Below are 27,916 nucleotides of genomic sequence, written 5' to 3'. Positions count from 1 at the left end.
TGTGCAGTGGGGAATGGATGCATCAGAGGGACCACCGTCTGGCCCCATGACCATCAGCACACATCCATGAAGCTCTTTGGTCCCAGGGCTCACCTGCCCAAAACCCAGAATGCCCTTCTCTACTTAGAGGACTGTTCCAGGGTGTGCCAGGTCAGCCGGACGCCCTCAAGAGCCGCCATGCAAAAGAGGAAGAGTTCATCTGCTCACACATCTGTGATAGATGGTCTGTGACCCACTTTCTCTGAGCCCACCCCATCCCAGAACCTCCAGAAGCCACTTTTCTCAAACTTGAGCCATATTAAAATGCAGGAATGAAAAGCAACAGCAACAATAAAAACACAAAAAAAGCAGCCGATGCCTGAGTGTACTTTGTAGAACCCGAGAACCAATTTGGAAAGTACCACTCCCCCTACTTGTCCCCGTGACCACTGCTGATTGGCCCATGGCCTATCACCTGACACAAGCCAGGCCAATCAGACCCCGTATCTCAGGAATCCGGAACTAGATCTGAGAAGTGCGGGGAAGGGCCGCAACCGGCGCCATTTTCCACACGTTGTAAGAGACGTTTGGTCTGCAGAGAGGAACAAATGGAGAGGCGTAGAGTCGAGAGGCCGGGGGAGTCCTGCTTGGCTTTGACAGCACTCCAGTTCCTGCTCCCAGGGCCCAACCGCCTGTGGTTTCTATGACGCACACCAGGGGTCTGGGGCCTTGCAGTTAATCCCATTTTTGGTGTGAGGAGGGTTTTTGTGCAACTGAAGGAATTAGAAGATATACAGGGGAAAGTTCAGGCTATCTTAGGTAAAAAGAACTGGCTAAACAATAATCCCAATCTCAAAAAAATTATATATAAATGCACGTGTGTGTGTGTGTAAAAATATCAGTAATTTGCTCCCGGTTGGTAGGACAATGATAGGATGTTTTTATTTGGTTCTTTATGCTTTCCTGTAGTTTCCAGATTTTCTACAACTTATTTTCTTTTATAATCAGAAAAAAAGATATTACTTTCCCAGGACGACAGGAAGACACCTGTCCACAGAGCACTTTCTTGACTCTAGGGTGGTCCAGGGGTTAAAGCCCAGGCCAGCATCTTTTCTGCTACCCTAGCGCAGACCCAGGCTGTCCTAGGGAAGCCCCTCTGGAACATCCTACTGGGGACAGCTAAGGGCATGGGGATGCCTCAGCATGGGTGGCAGAGGAATCTGTATCTCACAGGCAGTAAACCGAGTCGGAAGGCAGGAGATGTAGCTTTCATGCCAAACTCATTATGCGAGTTGGGATAAATCCTTTGCCTTTTTGAGCCTTTATGTTCTCTGAAAAATGGGGATAAGGCGGAGTCCCCCCCCCGCACAGGCTACCATAAAGAGTGCTTATGGCTGGGACTTAAGGGAGAACGTTTATTGAATGGTGACTTGGATGTGATGGTTAGGTTCATGATGTGTCAGCTTGGCCAGGTGATGGTGCCCAGGTGTCTGGTCAAGCAAGCACTGGCCTAACCATTATTGCAGGGACATTTGTGGCTGGTTAATAAACCAGAAAGCTGGTTTATTAAATCATCAGGCAACTGACTGCACCTGTGACTGATGATGTCAACAAGAGGTGTGTCTTTAAATTCAGTCAGCTGGATTTAATCCAATCGGTTGAAGATTTTTAAAGGAGAAAAAGAGAATATTCACTTGTTCTTCGGCTAACCAGCATCTTCTGAGGAGTTCATCAGACACTTCATCGGAGTTGTCAGTTCACTGCCTGCCCTACAGAATTTGGACTCGTGCATCCCCACAGTTGAGTGAGATGCTTTTATAAAATCTTATATTTACAGATATCTCGTTGGTTCTGTTTCCCTAGAGAACCCTGATACACCTCCCTTGGCAGGTGCAACCCCAGCCCTATGGGGTGGGGGTTCCCAGTGCCTCCACGACCCCGTTAAACTTGCAGGAATTTGTGTCCCATTTCCAAGTGTCAACAGCCAAGAGGTCAGTTCATCCATGAATAAATACTTAAAGCAAAATGAAACTCAAGAAGCTCTTGAGAAACACCAGGTACCGTGTCTGGGGCAAAGCCAGATAGTGGGGCCAGAAATGGGTTAAATACCTCTGCAGCCCCCTAGCAGAGCTGGGTTAACTGAAATGCCTTCTCTTGGCCGACCCACTGGCCCAGTTCTATGCCCATGAGAGCAGCTCTTGGAAAAACCCCAGCACTCCATCGATATGCTGTCCCCAGGGCAGGATGATGTGAAACAGCTGTCGCCCCACCTTGGGAGTGCTGTGATCTCATATGCTTCCATCACGTGAACTCAAAAACATGAGAAGGTGTTTTTGCCGTATTACTAAAATCTCTGAGGCATGGGAGAATGTCCTCTATTAACTTTGCTTTGCAAATCTACTTAGTGGGGTTTCTAGGGTTGGCAAAGAACCAGGCTGAAATTCCTAGCTGATATTAATCAGAATGGGTGGAGCTGCTGCTGACAAAGTTACGTTCTGGTCCCAGGTTGCAGTGGCCAGAAGTATGATTTATGGGGGTAGGATGGGATGGGGGTGGTGTAGGAAGGTGGAAGGTAGAGAAGAACCTGGTCCAAGGCCTTTTCAACGGGAGTCTTTTTCTTAGATCAGTGTTTCCCAAGTTATGTAGGAGATTGGGGTACACAGGCTCGTTTTAGTTGACTTAGGGGACTCAGTATTAAACAACATGAATCCCATAGTGAGAAAGTTGGTCTCTTTCTAGTTCTCTTCTCGTCCTCCTGACTGCCTCAGGAAGGTGACACCCCTCCACCACTCGCTCATCTCACTTTTTAAGGAAGGGGCAGAAGATCTCAGTGGAGGCAGCACTACCCAGGGAGAATTTAATATATTGATTTTCTTTTTCCTTTGTGTTTAGTTTCCTTCTCTTTCTAGGACATGATACTGGTTTTCCACTTATGGTAGAGAGCTAAAGTTTCCCTTTAAAAACAATCTAGGGAACAAAGTGAGTCAATTTGAAGAACAATACTGGATTGATATACATAGAGGTGGTACACAGATATGGCAAAGATGGTGGTGGTGTCAGTTGCAGAAGGCTTGAGAGTGAGGACAGTACTGATGTTGTGGAATTCCTTGCTACTCTCACTACATTTGGAGTTATTCTTTAGAGATCAACTGGCCTACAACATTTCTCAAGTTAGAAGCCCTGTTCTGTCTCTGCAACGCTGTTGGGGGGCCTGGCATGACTGGAGAGACTAAAGAAAACACCTAAAGAGAAGGCCCCAGTGGGGAAGGGGAAAGTGGGGCTGGTGGAGTCTGCGGCTGCTTCCCTGCAGGGGTGGTGAGAAAGGAGCATCAGCTAGACAGAATTCTGTGATCCATTAGCAATGTCTGCACGGGCACAGGGGAGATTAATAGGCTGTGTGCTACACATGTTGCCCCCTGACCCAGATTATTTTACAAATGGTGAAGCGGAGGGGCTGAAAGGTACGGTGACTTAATTAGGGTTCCACTGTCAGCTGTGGACTCTGCACTTCCCTGACAGTGTCTGAATTTCCTTGCAAGTTCCTTATGACCCTCTGTGCCTCCCTCACAATGACTTGCCCACAGAACTTTCAACGTGGAGAGCTCTTAGAAGTGCCCTGGGCCAGCAGTGCAGCTGGCTTCCAAGATGCCCCAGGATGCAGGGAAGGCCAAGTCGGTGGGCCTCTGGGCTCTCCACTCCAGTTTCCACTAGAGTAGTGCCACTTTTAGCTGTTCTATATATGGCAGAGGGTGTAACCCAGCAACAGCCTGCAGGCCAAATTGCCAGACATTGTGGGTCCACGTTTCCATAAGGCAAAAGTCTGTGGAGCTTTTAGACAGGGTCTGGGCTCCTGTTTGCCAGAGTCCTCCTTTGCCTGCTTCCAGCAGAGAGCAGAGGATTCTGAGACCTTTAAAATATCTAAAAACTCTGCTCTAGTCCATCCCTTACTTTATAGTTGGGGTTAGGAGGCCAAAGAAGCGAAGGGACTTGCCCAAGGCCACATGTGAGCAGGATGAGTTGAAACCAGAACCCAGGGATTCTCTTGGGAGGTGCTGAGGGTGCAGAAGCTGTGTTTCAGAATGGTGTTTCTCATTCCCAAGAAACATCAGAGCCCCTTCTAGATGGAGGGAGAAGTCTTGTCTCTCAGGCAGCACAATGAGGAGGTACAGCTTCTGCAGCAAGCCATTAGCTCATGATAACTACAGCTACCCTGCTCTGCAGCCAGAGACCTTAACCCAAAAGCATGAGTAGCCTGAAATCAAGCAGCAGGGTTAGTTTCAGGATGAACCCACTGAAGAATTTAACCCTTCAAGACACTGACGACATTTACACTTTCATACTAGCAGAGCGGGCTAATGTCCTCCAGGAGTGAGTAGGTGAATTAATGGACCAAAATGCCGTTTCTCTTATTCAGAAGTGAAAATAAAAGATATTGACCATTTAGGAATTAATAAGGGAAAAAAGATGAAACAGAATGGCACCATTTGCTTAAAAAAAAAAAAAAAAAAGATGAACCCACTGAATTCAAACCTTCCAGCAGAAGAGATGCCCTGAGAATATGTCCAAGGGTGCCCAGCAATCCACACACTCGTTTAAGAAACCAACTCTAAAAGGTGGGTGTGGATCCCCCCTGAAGCTCCCACGTGTTTCCGGATTGGCAGATCCCGGGAACAGCTTTGTTAATGACTGTCTAGACTTCAGAGCTGCCTCTCCGGCATTATGCTGCCCTGGCGATGCAGCCCAAGGTAGAGGAGCATGGTCCAGAGGGGAAAGGGGAAGGAGGAGGAAGAGAAAAAGAGAAGAGGGAAGAGGAAGAGAGGGCGAGAAACGGAGAAGCTGTTAGACAAGCTTCATGGGCTTAATTAATGGGGAACATCCCACTATTCCTCCTGGAGACCATGAGTTCCCTTTGGTTCCGATCTGACTCTCCCCAGCCATCTGTCCAACATCTGGCCTATATAGGTCAGTGCTCCCAAACTCTTTTTGGAATTGCAACACTCTGCAGCTTGATTTCCCAACACCCCAGAACGGGACTGCCACTGGCAGTGCTGAAGGGCATATATTTATCTTTTCTGAAGAAGGTAAATGAAATTGACCTTTGGACAAAGGGTGCCAGGTGTGACAATGCCCCTGAGACCTAGAAGGGAGTCATGAGATGTCAGAGCTGGGCGGGATCCAGTCAACACCCCTTGGTAAATGGGGGTGGAGGTGGGGGGAAAACAATACTGGCTACCATTTTGGGGAACGTGCCTGCTTTACATACACCATGCCCAATCCTTACACCCCACCGTCTAGGAGGGTGGTAAGAACTTTAGAGTTAGAGTCAAGGAAACTGAGGCATAGAGAGGCCAAGTGACACAGCTAGAGTCATACAACTGGGAGGTGGGCGAGGCAATATTCAATTGCAGCCCTGTCAGCCTCTGAAGTCCTGCCTCCCTCCCAGCCTCCCTGAGGCCAGGCCTCGACTCTCCAGGCCCCAGGCCAGTGCCTTCCTGTCCCCAAGTCAGGAACCATCAAGCTCAGGCACTGCAGCAAGCAAAAACACTGGAGGTGGCTGTCTGCCAATTTTTCTTTTTTTTTTTTTCTTCAGTCTTTTCAATTAAGCAAATGCTTGGAATGGGGCCCAAACACAAGTGCTTGTGGTGTTTAGTGTCAGATGAGACACTCTGGGTTTAGTGCCGTGTTGCAGCTGCTCCTTGTCTAGACGGCCCACAGTGACACTCGCTGGTGACACTTGCTTGGGTGGATGATGGAGCTGAAAGGCTCTGATTTTACCTATGTGCAGAGGTGGAATGGGCTGGGAGGTGGAGGTGGAGATGGAAGAGGGACGGTCTCTCTCTAAGAAAACTCTGATCATGTTTCTCCCCTGCTTCAAACTCCTCAGTTCGTCCTGAAAAAATTCCTTCATTTGGCAAATATGCACAGAGCACCTGCTGTATACCAGGCTTTGTTCAAGGGCTGGGGACATGGCCAAGAATGAGGAAGATGGAAGCCCCTGCCCTCCTAGAGCTTTGGGCCTTGTGCGGAGAGAGATAATACATTGCACAGCGTGGGGGTAGAGTCCCCTGCAATCTACCCCCTGCTTCCCGCTTTGGCCTGTCCTTCCAGCCTCTGCACGTCATTTCCTCCAGCTGGAACACTTTTCTTTTGCCTGCTCCACTTCTCTCCATGTTTCAGGTGTCAGCTTAGAGGTCACCTCCTCTAGGAAGCTTTCCTGGATACCCCCAGCCTGGGTCTGGCCCCCATTCTCCATGTTCCTACAGATGCTGGGGGCTCTCGAGCACACGTTCCTCTGGGTGTTGTGGTCCGTCTGTGTGACTGTCACTGCCCCCTCCTCGGGAGTCCTCAAGGGGAGGGACCAGGCCTGTCTTGTTCACCACAGCCCCCCTCCCCAAAGCCTGGGATCTCAGGAATTGTCTGGTGGAAGAGAAGCAGGCAGACAGGCAGGAAGACAGACAAAAAACCAACACAGGGCCACACAGTCAAAAACCAAGGTGACTTCATTCGAGACTCTGTGCTTCTAGAGAATAACAATGCTCTTGAAATGGCCGAATGAACAGCCAAAGTACCAAGGGGACCAGAAACACAACTGCCTTTGTTACAGAGGAGGGCTGCACCCAGGAACCGGATCCTGGGAGAGAAGTCCACATCTCATCCCAAGGCGTCTCCGAATGGGCAACGGAGAAGCAAATAATACCATGGGGGCAGTTTGAACTACATGTAGAAGCACAGTCCCATGCAATTAAGAGGAAGTCCAGCCAAAGGGAATTTTTTGTGGTGCTGGAATTGTTCTTTACCCTGAATGGGGGGTGGTTACAAGAAACTACACGTGTCAAAACTCCTAGAACTGTTAACCAAAAAAGGGGATTTTACTGCATGCACGTAAATTTAGAAATTAAAAATAATAATCATTCCTTAATATCATTTAATGTCAGGTGTTCAAAAAAAAAAAAAAAAAAAGAGAGACAGACAGACAGGCACTGGCTTTAAAGTACTCAGGTTTGAATCTCAAAAACTCCAAGGCTTCAAGCCACTGTGCAACTTTGCAAGTCACGTCACGGCTTCGAGCCTCTATTTCCTCATCTGTAAAATGGAGAGAATAATAGCAACTACCTTACAGAGGTGACTGAGGATTGAATGAGCTAATGCATGACAGGTGCTTGGCACACAGAACACTTCCAGTGCGCTCACTAATAACCCCATTACAGGAATGAGAAAAGGGAAGGCTTGGACTGAGTAACCACCTCCCCGGGCCAACTCAAATCTTGTGATGTAAGATATGTCGAAAGGAAAAGTCAGAAATGTCAGGCTGGGAGACCAGACAACAACCCCCTCCAAGCAAATGCGCACTCACATATACGGTGCTGCCCACCCTCTGAGCCGACCTAACTGATGGAGTCTTATCCAGAGGGGTGGGTGGCAAGAGGCCCTTCCAGGCCAGCCCAGGCGAGCTTCCAGACTGAGATGCTGAACTGGTGGAAAACGCTCACCAGTCCAGGTTGTGCAGCTCCAGCCGCGACCGCTGGCTGCCAACTCACGTCCCGCTTCTCGCACACATCTGGCCCAAGGCGGCACGGGGAGCGTTCCAATGGCAAGCAGAGGTGCTGGCAGCTGGAGCCCAGACTCTGCCGAAACCAACCTGAAGGCCAGCTTTCTAGGAAAGCCTCCAGGGCAGGCACGGAGGGTGTGATGAGATCGCCAAGGCTGCTGGGCCCGAGAGGAGATGGCCATTGTGGGGATTGGAGCTGGGCCTGAAGGGGTTCAAGCCTGGGGGTCTCTCCTGTGTTGATGGGGCTGCTTGGGGAGAATTGGGTAGCCATTAACAGCACCTACTATGTGCGAGGCATCCAGGAAGCAGGGGAAAAAGCTCTGTTTTGGCTGGGACCTGTCCTCCAGGAGCATGCAATAAAGACGGCAAAGTAGAAACTACACATGTCCCCCAAGTAATGAGTAAGAATCAAAATGGGCCTCAGTTATTGTACTTACTGGGCACTATGCTAAGTACTTCATTTATGGGATGCCACTGGATTGGGAGACTGAGAAAGGGCCAATGGTGGGTCACATAACTGGCACCTGACAGAGCTGGGATCCAAGTCAGCGTATGTGACATGGAAGGAAAAACCCAGGCTGTGTGGTCAGATGGGTCTCAGTTCATAACTAAAGAGCTCAGTACTGTGGCCGGCACACAGTGGGTGCTCAAAAGAGAAGATACTAGAATTGTCTCACAGCTGCCTGATGTGCTTTCCTTCTCTCCCTTTTGGTGGGGTGTGGTGGGTTAAAGGGTGGTCCCCCAAAAGAGATAACCATGTCCTAATACCCAGATCCTATAACCAGTGTCCTTATTTGGAACCAGGTCTTTTCCATTTCCAAATAAGCTAAGGATCTTGAGATGGGTTACTCAGATGGACCCTAAATCCCAATGGCAAGGGCCCTATAAGAGACAGGAAAAGAGAAAACTCAGAGGAGAAGGCAATGTAAAAGTGATGTCAGGTTTGGAGGTAGGAAGCTAAAAGCCACGGGTTGCCAAGGGTTGCTGGCAGCCACTAGAAGCTAGCAGAGGCACAGAATGAATTCACCCTCAGAGCCTCCAGAAGGATCCAACCTTACTGACACCTTGATTTCAGACTTCTGGTCTCCGGAACTGTGAGAGAGAAATTTCTATTGTTTTAAGTCACTCAGTTTGTGGTAATTTGTTATGGTAGCTCCAGGAAACCAAGACTCCACCTAAGTCCTTTACATCTGCCAGGGGAGCACAGAAGGGATGAGGGCTAACTCTGCTAGCAGAGCCAGGGGAGGCTTTCCAGATGAAGAAACAACTGCTCTGGGCCTTGAGGGATGAGTAGGAGTTCTGTAGACCGGGACCAACACCTAATGAGCACTTGCTAAATCCCCAGCATTATGCTCTCATGGAAGCTTCGTGGAGTGGAGCTTATTATCCAACCATTTCACAGCAGAGAAAACTGAGTTCAGAGAGATTAGGTCACTTTCCCCAAATTACATAGCTGGTTAGGAAGGGTATTGGAACTTGAACCCAGGTCTGCTTGACTCCTAACCAAGAGGATCAGATAGATGACAAATAAGTAGTGTGGACCATAAGCAACTGCATTTGTTTCCCCTGGCTCCTGAGACTGGCAGAGCTGAGTTCGAATTCTGCCTCCACCACTTGGCAGCCCAGTGACCTTGGGCAATCTTCTGTTGCCAGGAGTGACGGTGGCCACACGCGTGGCGCTAAGCACTGCGCTGGCAAGTAGGAGGTGCTTTATAATGACCCCATCATGCTTGCAACCCCAAAACAAGGTTCTCTAACCTGGATGCTCAGTACACTTGGGGTGCCTGTTAAAAACTAGAGTTCTGACCCTGCCCAGCCCCTCACACCACCTGGGTTCAAACCCTGGCCCTATGACTTCCCAGCTGCGTGGCCTATCTCAGCCGTTTCCTCAGCTGCAAAATGGGGTGACAGCAGTGGCTGCCTAGTGGGGGTGACAGTTAAGGATTCGACAGCATAGCATCTATGGATCAAAAATGGTCAAATACTATTTCATATGGTTCAACCTAATAGCAGCCCAGGGGGTTAGAGGATGCTCTGTGCCTGCTGAGCTAGACTAAGAACTACAATTACTCTTCCCTTGATTATTACGATATGTCAGGCACTGTGGTGACTCCAACTCCCCGTTTATAGAAGAAGGTACTGGGGTTCTGAAAAGCTGAGGAACATACCTGTGCCAGTCTGGATGTGTTATGTCCCCCAAAACTCCATGTTCTTTAATGCAATCTTGTGGGGGCAGACATACTAGTGTTGATTAGGTTGGAATCTTTGGATTAGGCTGTTTCCATGGATATGTGCCCCACCCAACTGTGGGTAATACCTTTGATTAGATTATTTCCATGGAGCTGTGGCCCCGACCATTCAGTGTGGGTCTTTATTAGTTTACTGGAGCCCTACAAAAGCTCAAACAGAAGGAGCTCAGTGCTGCTGCAGCTTAGAGAGACTTTTGGAGACGGCCATTGAAGGCAGCCTTTTGCTGATGCTTTGGAGATATTAGCCCAGTGTTTGCTCCGGAGAAGCTAAGAGGACAAAATGCCCCAAGAGCAACATTTTGAAGAATGCACAGGAGCTGAGAGAGGAACTGGAACACAACCTGGATCAGCAGACGCCAGCACGTGCCTTCCCAGCTAAAAGAGGTTTTCCAGATGCCATTGGCCTTCCTTTGGTGAGGGTATACTCATGTTGGTGCCTTAACTTTGACATTTTCACGGCCTTCAGACTGTAAATTTGTAACCAAATAACCCCCCTTATAAAAGCCAATCCATTTCTGGTATTTTGGATAACGGCACCATTAGCAAACTGGGAACACCACCCCAAAGCACACAGCAGGAAAGTGGCAAAGCCAGGATTAGAACCCAGGTCTGGCTGCCTCGGAAGCTTGTGCCCTCACCACTAGGACACCTGGCACAGCCTGGGGCTAGTGGGGGATTGTCACGTGGAATCTGATCCCATTTCAGCTCCCAAAGACTCCAGCAGCTACTCCCCTGGAATCACAGGACCTTGGGACTGAGAGGAACCAGGCAATTACAGCTATGTTCAAGAACTAGAAACAGGCTGGGCACCAATTCTGGGCCAGGCCCTGAAAACAAAACAGGGGGTCACACCCTGGACTATGAGGCACTGAGGGCCTCCCAGGAGAGAATGAGACAAGCGAACACATGGCTGGAGCCCAATGTGAGGGTGTATGATGGGGCTGGTCCCCTGGGAGCCTCGGCATCAAAGCTGGGTGCCTGGTGGGGTGACAGGCAGGGCTGCCCCGAAAGAGGACTACCAAGTTGGCCCAGGGTACTTACTTCCTTTAAAACCCCTCCTTCCAACTCCAGCCTCATTCTCCCAACCCACTGGGCTTATGGTACAGAGAAGGGGAAAAGAGCTACAAGAGATTGTAGAGGGAGGGAGATCTCAGACCTTGCAGCAACTACTTATTGCGAGTTGGGGGGAGGTCATAAGGGGAGGGGAGCTCCCTGCACCAGATAAAATAGGGGGGCTGCATACGTAGGTTTCAAACTTCGTAAAGCCAAGAAGCCTCTTTTTCCAAAGGAAATTGTGTCTGTTTCCCAACGGTCAGGTTCTGTGGGTACCCCTGACTATTCCCACAGCCCTTCCTGCTGAGCTCCTAATCTGGCAGAACAAGCCCCCCAAGTCCCTCCAAATCAAGCCCTGTGTGGACTTTTCCGCCCCTTCTCACGCTTCATATACAAGCCTATAAGAGGAAGGAAGGGAGAAAGGGAAACAGAGCACCCTCCTCCTCCCTCCGTCCAGAAGCCTTCCCAGACTGCCCTTTCCACTCTAGAGAAACTCTGCATCGTACATAACAACAGACTACAATATAAAATATAACGTCATCGCAAGCAGCGATGGAGGGTCCAGAATGTGCTTAATGTGATTGAGCAGCGACAATTCTACGAGGTTGGCACTATTACCATTCCCAGTCTGCAGTGGAAGAAAACAAGGCTCAGGAGGCTCGGTGACCCTTCACCCCAGCTGGTAATGAACGGTCTGACCACAGACCCCGAGGTCTTAAAAACTGTCCACATTTCCACCACCAGAGATGATGCTCTGGGAATATTTCTTCCCCGGCTGTTTTTCTATACCTAGAAATAATTTTCAAAATTAAGATGACTCTACATATATGCTTTGTCTTTTTCACTTAATTATATGCTGAGCATTTCCCCATTTCAGACAAATTCTTTGAACACGTCCTTAATAGCCCATTGTGGGACTACATAGCATTTAGTTAATCATGCTGCTAGGGATAAATATTTAGGCTTTCAACACTTAAAAAATTACCACTCTGCCAAATATCCAAATATGTGAATCTCTGGGGAAAACTGCTTTAAATCTTACAGGGGTGCATCCTAGGTGGTTCATTTAGCAGATGAGTCTTAGCGTGTGGTCATTACAGACTGTCTGTGTCATTTCTTTGGGGACTGCTTGAAAAAATGCAGATCATGGTCAGAAATTGGTGGTATGGTTAAAAAAAAAAAAAAGGATAATGGTGGTAATAGGTAACTGTTTATTTAGATTTTTATGTGCCAGGCACTGCTCTAAACCCTTTACATGAAATAATGCACAACAGGAGCTACTCTTATCCTCATTTTACAGATGAGGAAACCGAGGCACAGAGAGGTTACATGCCTTACTCAAGGTCACACAGCCATGCCCTCTGGCTTCCTAGCCCAAACCCTGAAACTTCCATCCAGGGGTCTTTCATCTTATTTGGAGACATGGACCCCTCTGGAAATCTGATGAAAACCGAGGGACCCCTTCTCAGAATAATTTAAAAATAAATAAAAGAAAACACAGACGATTCAAAATGAAACTATTCTACTGAATTACAACTATCAACATATTTTAAAAAGCAAAACTACAGCACAGGAATGCATGTATTTCTTTATTAACTCAATAAACAACAAAATCAGGGGCAGGTCTAATACCACAATTTTGAAGTAGTGATAAGTATAAATAATATCTTGGGATACATGCAATAAACGTAAAATGATATGAAATTATGGGTGCAGTCACAGGTATTACAAAAATATCACCAAGGGGTGTTACCCTCATTTACATAATAGAAGGCTACCCTAATTTCATTTAGAGGTTACTGAAAATAAAGACATAATTTCCTCCTTCCAAGTCCAAGGACCCTCTGAGTTCTACCCCAGTTAAGAACCCCTCTGCTCCTCTGCCTTTGCCATCCCAGAACACCCAGCTCCTTTTGTCCCCAGCTCAGAGTGCACATCTCTGTCCCAGCAGGGAACGGCCATCCCAGGCCTCCAACCCTTGCCCTGTCCTGCCAGCTCCTTCCCATGCTCTACTGCAGCCCTTATCCTATGGTGATGTTTTCCTAACAGATGGTGACCTCTGTGAGGACAAGGACTGTGACCGGTCATTTCAGCCTCTCTCCAGCACTGGGCCAAGCCTGGCCCCCGCCAGACGATTAAACCCACATCTGTGGAACTGACCGGAAGCCAAGGGTGGCCCAGAGCCACAAGGCTGCTGATTCACACCTTGGCTAGGGGAGGAGGAAATGATGACATCATGATGTGGGTTTCAAGCTTTCTCTGCCAGTGCCCCTGGGGGGGGGGGGGGGTCGGTGCACTTCTGCTTAGCTAAGCAGAACACAAGGTACCACCCGTGGGTGCTTTAAGGCACGCTCTCCCTTCAAGTCTGGGGGCTGAGTGGACTGTACCCTTATTTACAGTCAATGATAGATACTAAAGCCAAGTGTGATCCAGGGCAAATCACTTCCCCTGTCTGAGCCTCAGTTTCCATATTTGTGAAATGGGCTAATAACCGTACCTACACAGCAGACATTTACTGTTTCTTCCTGTCCAGGTCCCATGCTCCCTTCTTCCAGCAACACCTGTCCTGCATCTCCTTCGGCCACTACCCAGCCCCACTTGCAGTTTTCACGGACTGTCAATCACGACATCCTGCCCTTCCCTGGCCAGGGCTGAGCCAATCAGTCTCTCTCTTCCTGGAAGAGGCCACTTGAATGGCCATAAGGACAGAAAAAGGATGGAACGGCGGCTGCCTCTGGTTATGCCCTGGATGTCTCTGGCTGCCCAGGTCCTTTCCAAAACCTGGGTGCTGAGCTCGCCCCTCCATTCATTAGCTGCATCTTTCCAATACAAGCCCTTTGGCTTAATTTAGTCATATTTGCTTCTGTCACTTGCAACCCAAGAATCCTGAGTAATCATAAAGCATGAAAAGCCTTGAGCACATAATAGACACTCAGGTAAATGACAAATAATATTCATATTTGAAAATAATAATAATAATACTATTATTGAGCCTTGAGAACAAACAAGTCTGGAGTTATGTAAACCTTCCCAAATTTCAGAATTTCCACTGGCTTCCACAGGTCCCTCCAACATTGCCTCTCCACCCCCCAACTTCATCTCCGTTGCCCACACATAGCCCCCCACTTTGGACAGGGGCTCTCTCCCTCCAGCCGCCTTGTGCTTGTCTGTGTTCCACTGGCAGCCCTGGGATGGAAGCCAGCTCCTTCCCTTCTCTTGGGAAAGGCCTTCTTACCTACCCATCAAGCATGGGGAGTGTCCCTGAGTATCAGTTCTTCCCAACTACTTCCATCTTGGAACCCCTCTAGTCTTGAGCCCTAGCCTCCCATCCCAAATGTACCCATGGCCTTCCTGGGGTGGGGGATAGACCTTACATCCTTCTGTGGTACTGCTCCCCACAGGAGCCCCCAGGTCCTTCTGGCCCCCAAATACCCACCAGCTTCATCTCCAAATCACTCCTGCTTTGTCAAGCAAGCCACATGCCATGGTTTCTACCTCTCTGCCTGAAATTCTTTTACTCTTCACTTGGCGATACCCCACCTGTCCTTTGTGCTCAGCCATGGATCACCTGTGCTGTGCCACCTTCCCCAAGGTAAGTCCAAGATCCTCCAAACCCAAACAAAGGTACAGGCCTCTGCTCCTTTCCCGGGGTGAGATGAACCCTGAAATCACCCGTTTACCTGCTTGTCTTTCTCAGACGCTCACCTCCTTGAGGTCTGAATCCTTGGTTCACTTCTCTATACATCCTCCCTGTGCTTAGAAGCACGTGGCACCTGATGATACCTACAACCTATGCTCAAATGTTTAGAAATAGGTAAGCAGATACAGGGCAGACAGACAGACAGATAGATATAATGATCTGACAAATGTGGCAAACGATGGATCTCGGTAACGGGGTGGGGGGTATATTGGAATTCACTGTATAGGTTTTGTATTATTTTTGCAACTGTCCTGAAGTTTGAAATTATTTCAAAATAAAAAGTTAAAAAAGTATTGGATTTTCCACATGATGTGGAAGAATAATTCAAGGTATTTTTACTTATCGCTCTTCAACCATGTAATTATTGACAAGCATGTTATTCTGCAATAAAGAGTATATGAACCTTAGTATAAAAAGTAGAATCACTGTTGAATATTTTAGTGAAAATGGGTATTCAGGAAAAAAAGAAATTAAGAAAAACAAACTAACAAAAAGTACCTGGAAGGACTTATATTTATTTAGTAAATTCTCAAGAAAGATTGTTGATATTACAAAATGAGAAAGTTTCTTGGTTGTTGTTGCTTTTTTTTTTTTTTTTTTTTTTTTTAAGTGGTTGTTCTGGCAGGGGTACCAGATAAAATACAGGATGTCCAGTAACACATGAATTTTGGATAAACAACAAATACGTTTTTGGTCTAAGTATGTCCCAAATGTTGCACATTTATCTGAAATTCCAACTTAACTGGGCAGCCTGTATTTTTATTTGCTACACCTGGTAACCACAGGCCCCAGTTAGGCCTGAGACAGGGCTGTAAAAAGCAGGGGAGAGACCCTCCCCCTCCCCACCCCCACACACCAGACACCCTTCTAGTCCCTTGAAGAAGATGCTTGGTGTCAACCCTGCCTCCTCGTAGGCTTGTATCTGGGCCAGCAAGGAACGGGGGGAGAAGGCTCTGCAGTTTGGAAAATGGAGTGGAGGAACGACAGCTTGTAGTAAAGCTAGGGGTTGGGGTGGGTCCTGGAGAGTTCAGCCACACCATCCCGGCCTGCTGAGCTGCTGCTGGAAACACTGAGCCTCCTGGGTCTATCACATTAGCCAGCTCTCACATCACATTGGGGGACAGAGAATGCCAGCTGCACCCACGGCCGTGCCTCCAAGAGGGCTCCAAGAAAGGCACACCCCGGGGCCTCACTTCTGGGCATAACCCAGGCCTGGGAAACTCCAGGGGACAGCCACCCCTGCAGGGGCCCTCCTCAGGCCCTCTGCACAAAAGCTCTTCTGAGCTTCCCAGTTAAACCACCCGCTTTCCAGAGGAGAAGGCCCAGGGCCAACAGTGAGTAAATGACAGAACCAGGGCTAGATCCCAGCTTCTGGGGCTGCAGAAACCATGCTCGCAACCATCATTGTCTTGTTCTTTGGCCAAGGGTGGGTGCTCACGGCTCCCCGGTGGAACCCACCAGACTAACAGGCTGCTCAGTGGCGGCTCCCTTTCCTGCAGCTGCAGTGGCCCACAGCTGGCCTTCGTCTCCGAGGGGAAGGGGAAGACTGAGTCACGCAGAGCAGGACTGTTCCCCCTACCACAGCTCTTTCCCCAAGGAAAAAAAGTGCCCAGTTTGCAACCAGGATATGAGTGTCACAGATGAGCACAACTGAGCAGTGTGTGGCCCTTCTCGTCCTCCTCTTTTGGCAGGGTGACGATGGTGCCGCTGGCCGACTCCCGTGCAGCCAAGAGGATGCAGGAAATGCCCAGGGGAGTGGGGTAGACGGATGGACGGGTGCACCTCTAACCTTTTCTGGAGGCCTCATGACCTTGGGGTACAGATGGCACCTGGCCTGTGGGGCTCAGGCCTGCAGTTCTTTCCAACCCCTGCTCAGCTGTGAGAACTAGAAGGGCCTAACCCCGCTGAGCAAGGAGCATTTTAACTAGAACAGCATCTGCCCAGGCATTTTAAACTCATCTCTTCCACCTCTTCAGCTCATGGGCCGGAAAGTCACATCCAGAGAGACCTCCCTCTGCGGCAGGCATGGGGGGAACTTCTCCAAGGCCAGCTCCCTGAGAAGGCCACCACAGCCTGGCTGAGCCCAGAGAATCCCAGCGCTTTGGGACTGGATGGGTGGCAGGATGTGGGAACCTTGCTGGAGCCGCCACAGCCTGGCACTGTTGCTGCTTTTTTTTTTTAAATGAGCATTCACTGTATTTTATTTTTACTAAAAAAAGGAGTATGTGTTCACTGTGGAACATTTGGAAAACAGAAAAAGGCACAGACAAGCCAAAAAAAAAAAAAAAAAAAAAAAGGAGGGGGGGGTATATATTTTATTATCTGTTTTTCTGTGCTTACCTAGATACACATTTTCATCCTTCATTTTTAATCAGGTGGAGAATCAGCCTGGTTGTTTTGCAACCAGCTCTTATCATCTAATAGTCCCATGACAGAAGACGAAATACATTTTCACCATCATGATGGTGTTCTGGCATATGCATGTAATATATTTTATTTATCTTGTTCTCTATTGATGGTTATTTATGTGGTTAGCAACTTTTTACTATCATAACAATACCATGTTTGTACACTGTTAAAATAGCTACCAGTTAGGGAGGACTTAACTCTACACTAAGCCTGCTTAATCCTCACATTAGCCTATGAAATTGGAATGATTACGATCCCCCTTTTACAGATGAGGAAACTGAGGCCCAGAGAGGGTAAGTAATTTGTAGGTAGGGGGCAGAGCAGGGATGTGAACCCAGGCAGTCTGGCATACTTCCTCTGAATGGTACAGACTCAAACATCTGAACTAAAGTGCCATTTAAATCACTGGAAACTATCACAGCTCCACCCCCTTTGACCTCAAGACAAATGCAGGTGCCTGGAGTGTGAGTGAGGCAGGATGGGAAACTGTCCGCAGAGGACAACCCATCCGACAAAGTGAGGGAGTTGGTGAGCCCTCCCTGCACCCATGGGTGGGGGGATCAGGACAGTGGGGCATGAGTGGCGAGGTCCCCAGCAGGGCACCCCGCATGCCTCTCACTCGGCACAGCTTGCCTCTGCGATGAACACGTGACACATGCTGTTTCTCAACCAGAAGGAAGCATGGCCATTTACAAAACCTGTCTGAGGGGCCCTATAGGCCACTAACTCTGAGGACACTAACTGGGTGGGACAAAGATTTAGTGCATGACAAGAACCCACCTCTAGAGCAGGCAGGAACAGGGCTCTGCCTGGGTCACAGCTGGCTCCCAGCCTCAGCAGGTGCCAGGTTTCACAGTGCCTCCTGAATGAAAACACCCAGCATGCCTCGGGGCCAGAGAGAGGCATGGCGAGAGTCATCCCGGCTCTTCGGATGAGGATGAAGATGACTTTCAATGATAACTGTTTATATAGAAGGCACCAGGCTCAGGACAACCAGCTAACCTTAATAATCACCCCCTAACTTGCAGGTAAGTATGATTATTACCCCCATTTTACAGATCCTCAGGCAGCACTTCTCCAAAGTTACCCGGCTCAGAAGTGGTTGAAGAGAATTCAAAATCAGGTCTTTTCACCATGAAAGTGACCATGTGTTGTAAGAAATGTGCTGGTAGCTGGTCTTTTCCCCCCAAACCAGCCAGGGATGGAGTATAGAGTGGGTGCAAGAATTGACCTGAAAGTCTTATCAGGAAGACATTGCACTCATTTTGCAGATGTAGAAATTAAGGCTGAGGGGGGAAGGTAGTTTAAATGAGTTGTTCAAGGCCAGGCAGAACTCCAACCCAAATATGTCTGCTTTTAACACCCAAATTCTTCCCACTCAAGTTTGCTGCCCTACCCTGCCCAATTCCAAGAAAGGAGTGCCAGGGATGGGGGGTGGGAATGACTGGTGGCTGAAAACCAGAATGAAGCTAACTTGGGCAGCAGGCCCACATGGGTTGTTCTAGACCACTGAGCTAGCTGGCCGGATGTGACCTCTAGGACTGAGACAAGAATGCCCTGAGCCCCTATTCATGGTGTGATTTACCCTGTAAAACTCAGCTGCTAAGAACTCTGAGTTCTGGGCTCCTAGAGCCTGGTAAATGGAGGAGGGGAGTCTCCGGGTTGGCAGGGCACACTCAGCCCAAGAAGTTTCCTCAGAGCAAGGAGAAAGACTAAGAGCTGGCAGCAGCTTGTGCTTGATCAACCCAGGTTGAATGAATCCAGGTGAGATGAGGGAACGGGCCAGGATGGCCCCTCTTTCTCCTATAAGGGGAAATTTGTATAAGGGCCCCAGAAACCTAAGTGACCAACCCGAGGTCTCCTGACTTGTGGGTTCCCAAGGCTGCCTCTTGCTGCCACCCCCTGCTGTGTTACCTCAGGCACGTCCCTCCACCTCTCTGAGCCCCCAGTCTCCTTACTGCTAAAAGGGGAACACTAATGTGACTAGCATAAGGATTAGTATCCTGAAGCCTTAAGTAAATCCTGCAAATCACTAGAAGGCAAATAACTCAATAGAAAAAGGGGCAAAGGGGAAAAAGAGGCACGTCACAGAAATGGAAACTCAAGTGGCCAATAAAGGTATGAAAAGATGTTCAACCTCACTAGCAAGCAGGAATATGAAAACAAGCACCACTCTGAGATACTATTTTGCATCCACCAGATTTGCAAAAACAAAAAAGGCTGACAATACAGAGTGTTAGCAAGGACAGAGCAGAGTTGGAAACACAGGCACTGTTGCTGGGATGAAAATGCAGAACTGCAAATGCACAAACCCCAAATATCCAGCAATTCCGCCTCTGGGATTATGTACAAAGGAGGATCTGGAAGACAGTTAACTGTTGGAAACATCCTCAAGTCCCCAGTAGAAGCCTGGATGACTAGGGATATGCTTAGAAATGGAATACTAAACAGCAGTTAAAATGAATTGGAACTACACATATCAACCAAGATCTCAAAAGCCTAACGTTTTTATATAGTTTTAAAAGACTCAAGATAATACAAGACATTGGGGAGTGTCAGAAAGGTAAAAATATTAAAAGGTGCATGAAGCTGGGGATGGGAAAGGGAAGTGACTACAAATGGGCACAAGGGATCTTTTGGGGGTGACAGAAATGTTATACAACTGGATCGTGGTGATGGCTACACAGCTCTATAAACTCACTAAACTTCACTGAAGTGTACACTTACAACCGGTGAATTTTTTGGTATGTATATTACACCTCAATGAAGCTCTTAAAGAAAAAAATCCACATCTATTACTCTGTTTTTAAAAAGCACATGGGAATGGTAAAAAGAAATGCAGGATACCGTTAGGGGGTGTTAGGGAGGGTCCACAGGGGGCTTTGCATATGGAATGCTTTATTCCTTAAAAAATAATAAAAAAGAACTGCAACAAATATGACAAAGTGTAAAGATCAGACAGAGCTGGCTGGCTGACAGATGGATATTTATTTTATTGTCTCTTTTTATCATTTAAGTTGAAATATTGTATTAATGTCATAAAAAACAACCTATTTTAAAGGGCTGTCCTGAGGACTACATACCCAAAAAGTTTAATCCAGCACTTCCCTAGGGCAGCTAATCAAACTTCATCATTATATTATAATTATTATTGCTACTACTATCTTATTCCTTTTTTAACATTTAAAGAAAACAAAACAGAGCCAGTCAGCATCTTCACAGCCCTGCTGACGGGGACTCTCTTTGAACCAAATGCTCCTGTGGAAACTGTTCCAGTGCAGGAAGCGCGGCTATCCAAACAAACCCCCCAAACCTACAAGAAACACTTCCACCTCCCCTCATGTTGGAAGATAACCCAGCTGGGGAGAGGGTCCTGAGGAGGTCACACTTGGAAGCCCCTTTGTCATTCATTCAGAAACCCCTGGGCTGTCGGGCAGGGAAGGTGGCAGCCTCAAACGTCTTCACTTCCCTGACTGCAAAAGAGGGTGGCAGCTCCAGCCCTCTCCAAACAAAAATAATATTGCTGATGTTATCATCAACATGAGTTCCTCCCAACTCTCAGGATTTCGGACACCCTGGGAGCATCTGCCTCTGCTCACCTTGCTGGTGACTTGCCCTGGGCCTACCCACCACATCTGTCCACTGGTGAATGAGGCCCCTGGGGCTAAGAACAGAGAGGATGTTGCTTTAGTGGGGACAGGTGGCCCAGCTGCAGCTCTCCAATGACTTCTACAGCACCTATGACCTGCTCCCTCCGAGGTAACCGAGTGGCGAACAGGTGGTGGCTGAGAAGGCCGCAAGTGGGAAGAGAGAGCTGGTGGGCAGTTGGGGGGTATGGGGACTGAGACTCTCCACAAGTGACTTGAATATCCTAGGGAAGTTGGGAGGGGGACTATTTTGCCCCCAGGGGGACATGTGGCAATGTCTAGCGAATGTCTGAGACATTTGTAGTTGTCACAACTGGGTGGGGGCTGCTCCTGGCACCTGGTGGGTGGAGGCCAGGGATGTGCTCAACATCCTACAACGCACAGGACAGGTACCCATAGCTAAGAATAACTTGGCACAAAACGTCAACAGTGCTGAGGATGAGGAACTTTCCCTAGAGGGAGGTAGTTGTATTCACAATTTGCACATCTTGGACGCTGGAGCTCAGAGAGGTCAAGTGACCAGCCCGAGGTCACACAGCAGGAAGTGGCAGAGCCCAGGACTGTCCCCCTCCCCTGCTCATGCTATCTCTCCAGGGTGGCTGGGCCACGTTCAGAAAGGGAGATAACAAATGGGAGTCAAAGTCTAGGCCCAGGCCATAGTGGCAGGGGTTGTGGGAGCCCAATGTTGAGCACAGGAGCTGGCAGTCTGTTTCTACTGGATTCAGACACTATTGCATGGAACTAAATTTTCTCTGTTCTTGGGGTTGACTCAAGCCTCAGTTCAACCCCTGGTTGGTCTTCATCTGATCAACCACAAGGGCGGCTAGAAGGGAGAGGGGCCCCCTGAATCATAGCAGTGACTAAAACTACATGCAGAAAAACAAGTTCTTGATGAAATCCCTGCCCATGTGACTTTGGCACGTTCCCAGTCATAGTGACATGAACACTACGGAGAAGAGAACTATTGGTCACATGTATCCCTGCCAAATACACTGTCTCCCCACTCCCCAGGAAATAGGTACCATCACACCCATCTTCCAGATGAAAAAAATGAGGTTCAGAGAGGCCACACAGCCAGGAAATTGTGAGTTTAAAATTAGAACCCAGGTTTATCCAACTCAAAGCCCTTGTTTTAGTACTTGAGATCTGTCTTAAGGGGGTCCCAGAAAAGCAGTTGAAAGCTTAGAAAGATGACTCTCATAGCAGCAGTTCAGAGCTTTCAAAAAACTGTGGCAGGGAGGGATCTGACTAAGGAAAGGACGTGTCAGGGAGATCACAGATGATGGCAGATTTCCTGAGTTTTAAGAGGACTCTGCTTAGGGAAAGTATGGGGGTGTGGGATTTGGGAAGCAGTAAGGTCTGGAAGAAGGAACAGCACATTTTGGGATCAGCAGACCTGGATTTAGATCCCTACTCTGCCTCTGGCTATAACCTCAGGCCCAGGACCTCAGCTGTCTGAGCATTGGTTTCCTCATCCGTAAAATGGGCTTAAGGACCTCTGTCTGGTATTTTGCCTGAGCTGAAGACAGGAGAGTGAGTGCATAACCATGCTCAATCTTTAGCGGCTGTATCTACGCTGGTTCTGCCAGCTCAAATAACTGGTTGGAGGCAACGTGGAGAATTCTACACTTCCTCCTGTTAACCATATTGGTGAAAACCATCTTCATACCAAAGAGGCAACTCAGTTATACACTCAACAAGCTCAAACAAGAAACCAAGATTTGGCAGCATTTGAAACAGTTAAAAAAAAAAAAAGAAGAAAGAAAGAAAAAAGGGGCAAGGAGATAATTTAGTTTGGCTCTGAAATCAAGGGAAACTTCACTCTATTTAAAGATGCCACAGGTCCAGGAAATAGCTTCCTACCACCTGGCTAAGGGCTAAATAACTGGCTGCTCAGCCAATAACAATAGAGACTCATACAGCACACTCTTTCTGGTAGAGAGTATGGAGCGGATCCTGTCAATCTCCTTTCGGAATTTTACAGGCTATTCATGACAGGCATGGAAATTTGCTTTATAAGAATGAGGCTCTTAAAAAAAAAAAAACAGATCCAAAGAATACCTCCAGGGAGGCCAAGGAGCCAAATTTAGCCAGCCAACGCCCTTTTCTATTCATTGTTCTGCACTTCTTTGTTAGGATTTTTCCCCTCCCTCTCTCTTGCTCTTTTGGTTAACTTCTCTGTAGCCAGGCTAGGCCACTACCCACTTCTCATCACAGGGACACCACAGCCCCCTTCCCTCCTGTATAAAGGCCCCTCTGGAAGCCTCATCTGGGTACATCACCCCAGATCCCCAACTTCCCTTCACCCAGAACCTCCTGGGTGGTTCCAGGGCCACCTGAACCGGGGGACATGGCCTGCTGTGGAAGACACTTCCCCTCTGCAGGTCACCATCTGCCCCAGCACACCTCCCAGAGGCAGGGGAGGCCCGAATGCAACTCTGTTCTAGTACCTGCAACCTTTTTGAGCCTCAACCTTCACATCTGTAAGATGACGCCACTGGCCCATTTTCTCCAGTCCTCTCCAGCTCTAAAGGAGATTCCCATTTCACAGGGGGAGGTACCAGATGGAAACTTTGGCCCATTTTTAAACAGACATTGTTGGAGAGAAGGAGCAAGGATTGTTTTTTAACCCTTTAAAGATGCAGGCACTCAAATAATCCATTCTCAGAAATTTCCTCCACCGATTCGCCCTGGCTCCTCCAAAAAGAAGGAGCCAAATGGTGGGTTCCTTAGAGGGGCTCTCTGTGGCCGGGGCCCTGCGGGTGTGAGCGCCTCTGGACAGCGGGGAGGCACAGGGCCGGCGGCCTGAGCACAGCCTTCTCCCTCCCTCTCTCGGTGTCTCCGTCCCCTGCACCGGCTGGAGCCAGACTTCTCAGACGCGCAGCACCAGGGGTGGGGAGACAAGGGGGAGATGGAAAGAGGAAGAGGGGAGGCAGAGAGGCGAGTGGGGGTGGGGGGGGCGAGGCGGGAGGAAGGGACGAGGAGGAGAACGGGGCAAAAGAGAGGAGGGGGAGGGGGAGGAGCCGGGAGAGACCCGGGCCGAGCCACTGATGGGCCGAGGCTGAAGTTTTCAGACTCAGGGAGACACGATCGCCCCCGGCGGGGCGCGAGATCGAGGGGGGCGTGGGGGCCGCGCCGTACTCACATAATGCTTGTTGGGCACCCGCCGCTTCTGCACGTCCAGCACCTTCACCTCCACGATGCTGCGCCTCGGCGGCATGGCCGCTGCTCCCGCCCGCCGCGGGGCCGGGCGCGGATCCGGGGGGCGCGGGTGCAGGGAGCGCGGGGCGCGCGCCGCCGCGGACCGCCAGTCGAGGACTGAGCGCGAGTCGCAGCCGAACCCAGCAGGAACCACCGCTGCCGCCGCCGCCGCCGCCGCCCTTCGCTCCGCGCGCTCTCCGGCCCCGCCGCCGCCGCCGCCGCCACCGCCCGCCCCCCGGCCCGCCCTCCGCGCCGCAGGCCCGCCCTCCTTAAAGGGCCCGGCCCCCCACCCCCGCCGGCGCGCGGACCCCGCCGGCCCACGTCCGGCCCCGCCGGGCCTTTGTCCCGGCGCGGAGCCACCGCGCCCGCGGGCGGGGCGGGCTTTCTTCCGCTGTCAGTTCATTGATTGACTAGCGATTCATTCCCCTCAGTCTCGCTGGGTGAACCGCAGTCCAGCGCCGCAATATGCGGGTTCAAATCCCGGCTCTGTCCGGACAAGTTGCTAAACCTCCCCGGGCGGACTTTCTTCATCTATATAAGGGACCAAGTATTACTGCCTACCAACGGGGGTGTCCTCAGGATTAAAGGCATGCAAAGCCATATGTAGTGTAAGCCTAGCTCCAAGCCAGAGAGACTCAGGGAGGAACAAGCGGCCACACCCTGCTGGGTTTACAGTCTGGGAGATGGGGAACGGGGTGAGAAAAGCTGCCACAACTGCATTTACAATAAATGTCAACGAAAGCAACAAATGAGGGAAACTGGATGAGGAGTCGGTAGGGAAGGGCGGCTTGTTTACAAGACCAGTGATTCCCAAATGTGGGGTACTTATTACCTGCCAGGATCTGTGCCATGTGCTTTTCAGAGATGTTCTCTTTGGAGCTTCAGCTTAGCTATGGCAGGAAAAGTGGTTAACCCCATTTTACAGACAAGGTGCCTGAGAGAGCAGCCTCCAGAGTTACAATGGGTGAATAGTACCCCACAAGTTGAAACTAAGGGTGGCTGGGGCTGGTAGCCTGGCCTTCTGGCACTGGCTGGGCCCTCAGTCACTTTCCAGAGGTGAGAGCTGAACAAATGACTGAAGGAGTGAATGCGTCAGTGCATTCACAGGATGTTAAAGTTGCTGGCCAGTGTTCTCACCCAAAGTGAGCAGGGCTCTTTCCAGCAAACCCCCAGGCTCTCCTCTGGGATGGGGTTATCCAGGGAAAGACACTTCTCAATAGCCCTGGTTGAATTAAGTGCATAGTTGGGTGTCAATTCACTTTGGATCCACCCCTCCATTTGCCACTCAGATTTCCTTGCTAGCCTATACCACCCAGCTCTGGACTGGGATGCTGCTGGTATGACTTCACTAACCCTCTACCTGTCCTCTGGCTTCCTGTTGGGTGTGGCCAATGGGAGCCCTGGCAGGAGTTAGAGGGCAGGAGGAGAGAGGTCCAGGTATTTATTCCTCAAGCATCCTTCTCTCATGGTTGTCCTACCCAAAGCCCACCTTCCCTATACGGTCTCTCTCAGGGTTCCGGTCACTACTTCTCTGTTCCAGGTGGTAACGATTCTGCAGTTACAAGCCCCAGGGTACAGCCTGGTCCCTGTTGCTTCCCTAAGCACTGCCTTCACCCTAAAATCCTCTCATTGACCCAGCTTGAAGGTGGCATCTGTTTGGAGCCAGGCCTCTAACTGATAGAATTCTGTAAGGCATATTCTTCTGAAGCACAATCGCTAAGTTAAAGGGAACAGAGGCCTCACTGGAAATGTCCAGCTTGTTGAAGGTCTGGCTTTTGTTCCCTTTTACCTATAGCCTCTGTGTGAGTCAAGGCTTCCTAATGAGGCTGAAACAGAGAATGCAGAAGCTGGAGGAAATCTTTGACTCAGCCAGCTTCCTCGGTTTTCTGATGGTGAAGACAGACCCCAGGGGGTGCAGGGTCCTGTCCACTCCCCTGCTGCGGTGGGCCTGGGGCAAACTTTCCCCACTGCCACCTGCCTGCAGCAGGAGATGCTAGGCCTATCTCTTCCCAAGCCCTTTCTTTGTTTTCTTCCGTCTGTCCTATATCTCCCCGCCTCAATGGGCTTTTCTGAGAGGGCAGCATATTTTTCTTGGGGAAGAATTGAATTGTGGCCTATTCGTATAGTTTAGGTTAGCCATTCAGACTGGAAAGGTATGTTTAGGTTCTACTTGGGAGAACTGAAGGATATCTGCTAATAAAAATCCCGCCCCAAATCATCACTGTAGCCCATTGGCACTAGACTAGTTCCTAGTGCAAACACTTCTCCAAATTCAAGTTTGTAAGGGAGCTCTAACCCAAGGGAGAGCTCCAATGGGTGAGAAATCCCACCTGGAACTCAAATCGTAAATTTAACCTGATCCAAAAACTAATAACATTTACTGAGGTTTGTTAAGGAGCCTGTGCTGTAGATTGAATCATGTCCCCACAAAGACATGTTCAAATGGGTTGAGATACATGAACTGGAAAAGGAAATTTCCAAAAAGTATCAATGGATATGAGTTTGCATATGCATAAGAAATTTATGGAAAGATGTATAAAAAATAAATTTCTTCTGGGGAAAGGGAGTGACTGCCAGGGAGAGCTGGATGGAGACATTTAGCTTTCCATTTTCCACATTTCTATACTGTTTGAATTTTTAATGATGAGTTTGTATTATTATTTTTTTAAATATGGTTTTATTGAGGTATATTCACATACCCTACAATCATCCACAGTGTACAATCAGTTATTCACAGTACCATCATATAGTTGTGCATTCATCACCAGAATCAAATTTTGAACATTTTTCTTATTCCAAAAGAAATAAAAATAAAAGTAAAAAAGAACATCTAAGACATTCCATCCTGCCATATTCTTTTTTATAATTAAAAGCTTAAAATATAGCAATAAGAACTAAAAAAAAAGACATGTTCAAGTCCTAAACCCTGGTCCTGTGAGTTCTCATTTGTAAATAGGACCCTCGAAGATCCTATCTGCATGAGGCCCAATTGAATCAAGGTGGGCCTTAATCCAATATGGCTGTTATCTTCATAAGCAGAGGAAATTCGGATGCAGTCAGTTAGTAGAAGACAGAAGTCGAAGCCAGAGAAGGAGAGAGACCACCATGTGATGGAGATAGAGATGTATCATGGCCAGCTGATCCCTTGTTCTTGTACTTCTAGCCTCCAGAGACTGTGAGCCAATCAATTCCTGTTGTTTAAGCCAATCAGCATGTGGTATTTGTCATAGCAGCCCTGGCAAACAAAGACAGCCTGGTACCATGTTTTTGGTGCTGTATAAACAGGATCATGCTTTACCATTAATACTAGCCCTAGATGTTAGGGGGACTATCCTTTCCATTTTGCTGATGGGAACACTGAAGCTCAGTGAAATGAAAGGACTTGCCTAAGATCATCAAGCTGGAATAGTGGAGGTATCTGAAGCCAGTCTGATGCCAAACTCTGTGCTCAACCCTAAATCTGTGCCCAACTACTGGCTCGGCCGCTTACCAAGTGTGGGATCTTGGCAAGTCACCTGATGTCTCCGTACCTCTGTTTCCACATCTGTCTATGGAAATGAGAATAGCCACTGACCTTGTTTGGCTTGCTCTGAGGTCCAAATGAGATAATTCATGTACAGGACATATATTTTTATTATTTTGCAACTAGCTAATCTTATACAGCTAAGCATTCCCCTTTAACTTGACTAAACTCCTAAACCTAGTGATAAACCTCTGAACTAATGGGGAGTTGATGCTTAACTTGTACAGACTTTCTATTTAGGCTGATGCTTAAGGTTTGGAAATGGATGATGATGGTGGTAGCACATTAGTGTGAGTGTCATCAACAGCACTGAACTACATGGGAATGTGGTTAAAAGAAGAAACGTTAGGATGTATATATCACTAGAATAAAAATTAAAAGATAAAACACAGGATTGTAACAGCACAGTGAACCCTATCGTGGATGATGGACTATAGCTAATAGTACAAGTATAAGAATGTTCTTTCTTGGGTTATAACTAATGTATGATACTAATACGAGGTGGTAATAATAGAGTGGTATATGGGAAAAAAATACACCTAATGTAAATAATGAACAATAGATAGAACTATTTTAATACTCTTTCATCAATTGTAACAAAGGTAA

At 48.5% G+C, this 27,916-nt stretch overlaps 1 protein-coding gene across 1 annotated transcript in view; it reads right to left on the bottom strand.

Moving 5' to 3' along the window:
• Positions 1-23,934, bottom strand: part of SH3PXD2B (SH3 and PX domains 2B) — a 103,532-nt gene extending 79,598 nt beyond the window's left edge. The window contains exon 1 of the mRNA XM_037801839.1: positions 23,732-23,934. Coding sequence (XP_037657767.1) covers positions 23,732-23,806 — 75 coding nt within the window. The 5' untranslated portion in view covers positions 23,807-23,934. The remainder of the gene's footprint in view (positions 1-23,731) is intronic.
• Between the last annotated feature and the right edge of the window lie 3,982 nt (positions 23,935-27,916).

This window comes from Choloepus didactylus, chromosome 13, assembly GCF_015220235.1.
Source record: "Choloepus didactylus isolate mChoDid1 chromosome 13, mChoDid1.pri, whole genome shotgun sequence".
In the NCBI taxonomy this organism is placed as follows: domain Eukaryota; kingdom Metazoa; phylum Chordata; class Mammalia; order Pilosa; family Megalonychidae; genus Choloepus; species Choloepus didactylus.
The sequence above is the reverse complement of the archived record's forward strand: the minus strand, read 5'-3'. Positions and strand labels throughout refer to the sequence as shown.